At 64.8% G+C, this 6,400-nt stretch overlaps 1 protein-coding gene across 1 annotated transcript; it reads right to left on the bottom strand.

The window, feature by feature from the left end:
* Window positions 1-7: 7 nt before the first annotated feature.
* Window positions 8-6,378, bottom strand: B4GAT1 (beta-1,4-glucuronyltransferase 1). Its single transcript, XM_065654047.1, has 2 exons — window positions 2,379-6,378; window positions 8-1,076 (listed from the first exon to the last, which is right to left on the bottom strand). Exons 1-2 carry the CDS (start codon window positions 5,352-5,354, stop codon window positions 885-887), a joined length of 3,168 nt encoding a protein of 1,055 aa, XP_065510119.1. The 5' UTR covers window positions 5,355-6,378; the 3' UTR covers window positions 8-884.
* Window positions 6,379-6,400: the final 22 nt, after the last annotated feature.

Here is a 6,400-nt window from a genome sequence, read left to right as displayed (position 1 = left end):
GACGGTGTAAAATGCAAATAAAAAGTTTATTAACCGCTGCCCTGGTGTGAGTCGGAATTGAGGCGACTTCTCCTCAAATGATGCTTTTAATCCCTAAAATAATATTTAAGTGGATGATGTCATCTGCACTGTGCATCGGCGGCCACAGAGGACCCAGGCGTCCGGGCACAGGGGACCCAGGTATCCGGGGAGACCCAGGCGTCCGGGGGACCCAGGTGTTCAGGGGACCCAGGTGTCCGGGGGACCCAGGCGTCTGGTGCAGAAGGGACCCAGGCATCCGGGGGACCCAGGTGTCCGGGGGACCCAGGCGTCTGGTGCAGAAGGGACCCAGGCATCCGGGGGACCCAGGTGTCCGGGAGACCCAGGTGTCCGGGGGACCCAGGCGTCTGGTGCAGAAGGGACCCAGGCATCCGGGGGACCCAGGTGTCCGGGGGACCCAGGTGTCCGGCCATAGGGGACCCAGGCATCCGGTGCAGAAGGGACCCAGGCATCCGGGGGAACCCAGGTGTTCAGGGGACCCAGATGTCTGGTGCAGAATGGACCCAGGCGTCCGGCCATAGGGGACCCAGGAGTCCGGTGTAGAAGGGACCCAGGTGTCCAGTGCAGAAGGGACCCAGGTGTCCTGTGTAGAAGGGACCCAGGCATCCGGGGGACCCAAGCGTCCGGTGCAGAAGAGACCCAGGCGTCCAGGGGACCCAGGTGTCCGGTGTAGAAGGGACCCAGGCGTCCGGCCATAGGGGACCCAGGCGTCCGGCGCAGAAGGGACCCACGCGTCTGAGGGACCCAGGCATCCGGCCATAGAGGACCCAAGCATCCGGTGCAGAAGGGACCCACGCGTCCGAGGGACCCAGGTGTCCGGCCATAAGGGACCCAGGCGTCCAGTGTCAGCAGCGCCGGGGGGATCGGGGGTAGCGCTGCCCGAGGGCGGCGCGGAAGCTCCGGAACAGGCGCCGGTTGCGCCGCAGCTCGTCCTCCCGCCCCCCGTGGAACCCCCCGTGCTCCTTGAACCCCCGGTGAACCACGAAGGCGCCGTCCAGCACCGCAAAGCGGAACCCGGCGACGTGCAGCTCGCAGGCCTGGGGACGGACACACAGATGCGGGGTCACCCACAGACACCCACGGTCCCCACGGCCACCCCACAGCATCCATAGGCACCCCATGGTCCCCATGGCCACCAGGTCTACCCAATGGCCCCCATGGCCACCAGGTCTACCAGATGTTCGCCAATGATGCCCAGATCTACCCAATGATCCTCACAGCCACCCCATGGTCCCCATGGCCACTCAGGGCCACCAGGTCTACCCAATGGTCCCCATGGCCATCCCACACCCCCAACAACCACCCCATGGTCACCGTGGCCACCCCATAGCACCCATGGTCCCCATGGCCACCCAATGATCTCTATGGCCACCCCTCACTCACCCCACGACCACCAGGTCTACCCAATGATCCCCATGGCCACCCCACAGCACCCATGGCCACCAGGTCTACCCAATGCTCACCCAATGTTCCCCAGGTCTACCCAATGGTCCCCATGGCCGCCCCATAGCACCCATGGTCCCCATGGCCAGGCCAGGGCCACCAGGTCTATCCAATGGTCACCATGGCCACCAGGTCTGCCCAGTGTTCACCCAATGGTCCACATGGCCACCCCACAGCCTCCACGACCACCCCATGGTCCCCATGGCCACCCCATAGCCCCCACGACCACCCCATGGTCTCCATGTCCACCCCTCAGCACCCAGGGCCACCAGGTCTACCCAATGGTCACCACGGCCACCAGGTCTCCCCCATGGTCCCCAGTGGTCCTCAGGTCTACCCAATGGTCCCCATGGCCGCCCCACAGCCCCCATGGCCACCCCATGGTCCCCATGGCCACCCCAGGGCCACCAGATCTACCCAATGATTCCCACAGCCACCCCACAGCCCCCACAACCACCCCATGGTCCCCATGGCCACCCCTCAGCACCCAGGTCTACCCAATGTTCCTCATGGCCACCAGGTCTACCCAATGTTCCCAAATGGTCCCCAGGTCTACCCAATGGTCCCCATGGCTGCCAGGTCTACCCAGTGCTCCTCATGGCCACCAGGTCTACCCAATGGTTCCCACGGCTGCCCCAGCGCACCCACGGTCCCCATGGCCAGGCCAGGGCCACCAGGTCTACCCAATGGTCACCACGGCCACCAGGTCTATTCAATGTTCCCTAACGGTCCCCAGGTCTACCCACTAGTCTCCATGGCCACCAGGTCTACCCAGTGCTCCTCATGGCCACCAGGTCTACCCAATGTTCTCCAACGGTCCCCAGGTCTACCCAATGGTCCCCATGGCCACCCCACAGCCCCACGTCCCCCTCCCCGTCCCCATATCCCCACATCACCTGGCTGATGCGGTTGAATCCGTACTGCACGAACCGGGGGTCGAAGGGCGGGACCCCCCGCGCGGGCCCCACGTAGAAGGGCTCCCATGGGTCCCTCCAGGTCACCTCGTAGGCCACGCGCACCCCGGGGCCGGGGGGCAGCCCCCGCCAGCGCCCGTAGCCCGTGGGGCCGTGGCAGCGCGGACACAACGTCCCGTAGAACGGCCGCGCGTCCCCGCGGCCCCACAGCCGCAGCAGCTCCGCCTTGGTCGCCGGCAACCGCCGGCCCGCACGCACCTCAAACGCCGGCACCACGAACACCCAGCGCTCCCACGGGGACGCGGGGACGGGGGAGCTCTCGGGGTCCTTCGAGGTGTTGGGGACATCCAGGGCATTGGGGACATCCAAGGCGTTGGGGACACCTGGGTCATGGAAGCTCTTGGGGTCCTTCAAGGTGTTGGGGACATCCAGGGCATTGGGGACATCCAAGGCATTGGGGACTTCAAAGGCGTTGGGGACACCTGGGTCACGGAAGCTCTTGGGGAGCTTCAAGGCGTTGGGGACATCCAGGTCATTGAGGGCGTTGGGGACACCTGGGTCATGGAAGCTCCTGGGGTCCTTCAAGGCGTTGGGGACATCCAGGGCATTGGGGACACCTGGGTCATGGAAGCTCTTGGGGACATCCAGGGCATTGGGGACACCTGGGTCATGGAAGCCCCCGGGGACCTCAAGAGCGTTGGGGACACCAGGGTCATGGAAGTTCTTGGAGTCCTTCAAGGCGTTGGGGACATCCAGGGTGTTGGGGACACCTGGGTCGTAGAAGTTCTTGGGGACCTCCAAGGCATTGGGGACACCCAGAGCGTTGGGGACCTCCAAGGCATTGGGGACACCTGGGTCGTAGAAGTTCTTGGGGACCTCTAGAGCATTAGGGACCTCTAGAGCGTTGGGGACCTCCAAGGCGTTGGGGACATCCAGGGCATTGAGGGCATTGGGGACACCCAGGTCATTGAAGCTCTTGGGGACCTCCAGAGCATTGGGGACATCCAAGGCGTTGGGGACTTGAAAGGCGTTGGGGACACCAGGGTCATGGAAGGTCTTGGGGTCCTTCAAGGTGTTGGGGACATCCAGGGTGTTGGGGACATCCAGGGTGTTGGGGACACCTGGGTTGTCGAAGTTCTTGGGGACCTCCAGGGCACTGGGGACACCCAAAGCGTTGGGGACATCTGAGGTGTTGGGGACATCCAAGGTGTTGGGGACAACCGGGTCATGGGAGCTCTTGGGGACCTTTGGGACACTGGGGACACCAGGACCATGGAAGTTCTTGGGGTCCTTCAAGGTGTTGGGGACACCAGGGTCACTGAGGGTGTTGGGGACACCCAGGTCATGGGAGCTCTTGGGGACCTTTGGGACATTGGGGACACCCAGGATGTTGGGGACACCCGGGACATTGCGACCCCCCAGAAAGTTGGGGACACTGTTGAGCACCCTGGGGTCACCCGGGACATTGGGGACATTGAGGTCACCAGGGACATTGGGGACACCAGGGACATTGGGGACATTGGGGACACCAGGGACATTGGGGTCACCAGGGACATTGGGGACATTGGGGACACCAGGGACTTTGGGGTCACCAGGGACTTTGGGGACATTGGGGACACCAGGGACATTGGGGACACCAGGGTCATTGGGGACCCCGTTGAGCACCCCGGGGACACTGGGGGTCCCCAAAACCCCCTGAGCCCTCCAAGTTTTGGGGTCCCCCAAGTCCCCTTGAACCCCCAAAACTCGGGGGTCACCCTGAGCCCCCCAAGACCCCGGAACCCCCAAATTTTTGGGGTCCCCCAAGTCCCTTGGAAGCCCCATGACATTGGGCTCCCCCCGAGTTTTGGGGTCCCCCAAGTCCCCTTGAACCCCCAAAACTTGGGGGTCACCCTGAGCCCCCCAGGACCCCAGAACCCCCAAATTTTTGGGGTCCCCCAAGTCCCTTTGAACCCCCAAATCTTTGGGGTCCCCCAAGTCCCTTGGAGCCCCCAGGACATCAGGCTCCCCCCAACTTTTAGTGTCCCCCAAAACCCCCCGAGCCCTCCAAGCCCCCCAAGTTTTGGGGTCCCCCAAGTCCCCAGGACCCTCCAAACTTTCGGGGTCCCCCACCCCCCATTTTTGGGGTGTCCCGCCCCCCACCATCCTCAGGAACCCCTCGCGCAGCCCCCGGCTGGGGACCAGGTCGGCGTCCAAGAGCAGCACAAAATTTGGGGGGTCCCCCCCATTTTTGGGGGGGGTCCCCTCATATTTTCCCGGCCTCCCCCCATTTTTCGGGCGATTCCCGGGCGGATTCTCCCCATTTTCGGGACGATTCTCCCCGTTCTTTTCAGCCGTCCCCATATAACTCGGGGGGTCCCCCGATATTTTGGGGGGTTCGGGGTCCAGCGCCCCCTCCCACGCCACGTTCCGCAGCAAATTCCCGGGGTACGGGACCCCCAAATTATAACTGGGGGGGTCGGCGGCCGCCAAACGCCTCAGGGCCCCCCGACATTTTCGGGGGGGGTCGGGATGGGGCGGGGGGATAATTTGGGGGTTCGGGGGGGACCCCGAAAGCGTCAGCACCGCGTGAAGCCGCAAACGGCCCCGGAGACTCCGACAGGGCCCCCCTAAAATTGCCAAGAGCTCCCGGAACCCCCCGGGGGGGACCCCGAAAACCGCGACCGACACGGGACCCCCCCAAAAATTCTCCCCCAGGGTCCCCCCTAAAAATTCCGCTACCCGCCCAGGGGTCCCGTGAGTGGCCAGAACCAGCTCCGGGGGGTCCCCAAGTTTTTGGGGGGGCCCCAAAAGGTGCCGGTAGATGCGGAAGGTGCCGCTGGGATCCAGGACCCCCCGTACTTGGGGGTTTTTGGGGGGTCGGGGGGGTTTTGGGGGGGGCAGGGAGCACAGGTAAAGGGTTTGGAGAATAACCAGCCCCCCCAGAAACCAGTGACAGCCCCCCGGGAAACGGGGCATCGGGACTGGGGGGAACTGGGAGCACTGGGAGGGACTGGGGGGGGGATAAATGGGCTGGGAATGGGGAAACTGAGGCACGGGGAGGGGAATGGGGGTTTGGGGGGTTTGGGGTGTCCCCCCCCCCGAACTCCTGGGTCCCCTCCCGGACTCCTGGGTCCCTTCCCGAACTCCTGGGTCCCTGGGGCACTCCTGGGTCCCCTCCCGGACTCCTGGGTCCCCCCCGAACTCCTGGGTCCCTTCCCGAACTCCTGGGTCCCTGGGGCACTCCTGGGTCCCCCCCGAACTCCTGGGTCCCCTTGAACTCCTGGGTCCCTCCCGAACTCCTGGGTCCCCCTGAACTCCTGGGTCCCTCCCGAACTCCTGGGTCCCTTCCCGAACTCCTGGGTCCCTGGGGCACTCCTGGGTCCCCCCCGAACTCCTGGGTCCCCTTGAACTCCTGGGTCCCTCCTGAACTCCTGGGTCCCTCCCGAACTCCTGGGTCCCCCCGAACTCCTGGGTCCCTCCCGAACTCCTGGGTCCCTTCCCGAACTCCTGGGTCCCCCCCGAACTCCTGGGTCCCCTCCCGAACTCCTGGGTCCCCCCGAACTCCTGGGTCCCTCCTGAACTCCTGGGAGACTGGGAGAGAGACTGGGCGGGACTGGGAGCACTGGGAGGGACTGGGAGGAGGTTTGTGGGGAACTGGGAGCGAACTGGGGGGGAACTGGGAGCACTGGGAGGGGGGCTGTGGGGAACTGGGGGGAACTGGGGGTTACTGGACCTCACTGGGAGGGCACACAGGTGTGTACTGGGAGGGCACTGGGGGGACTGGGAGGGACTGGGACCCGTATGGGGTGACCGGGACCAGTATGGGGGGGTCACTGGGGCCGAACTGGGACCAGTACAGCATACTGGGAGTGCTGCGGGGCCACTGGGACCAGTATGGGGTGACCGGGACCAGTATGGGGGGCACTGGGACCAGTATGGCGTTACTGGGACCAGTATAAAGGGGTTACTGGGACCAGTATGGGGGGCACTGGGACCAGTATAAAGGGGTTACTGGGACCAGT

This window comes from Caloenas nicobarica, chromosome 32 (assembly GCF_036013445.1).
Source record: "Caloenas nicobarica isolate bCalNic1 chromosome 32, bCalNic1.hap1, whole genome shotgun sequence".
Lineage (NCBI taxonomy): Eukaryota > Metazoa > Chordata > Aves > Columbiformes > Columbidae > Caloenas > Caloenas nicobarica.
Note: the sequence above shows the minus strand (reverse complement) of the source record. Positions and strands in the feature narration are given on the sequence as shown.

Coding starts and splice junctions, on each gene's coding strand:
- B4GAT1 (XM_065654047.1), bottom strand. CDS start 5,354: ATGCCCCGTTTCCCGGGGGGCTGTCACTGGTTTCTGGGGGGGCTGGTT. Junction 1,077..2,378: donor GATTCAACCGCATCAGCCAG/GTGATGTGGGGA, acceptor GTCCGTCCCCAG/GCCTGCGAGCTGCACGTCGC.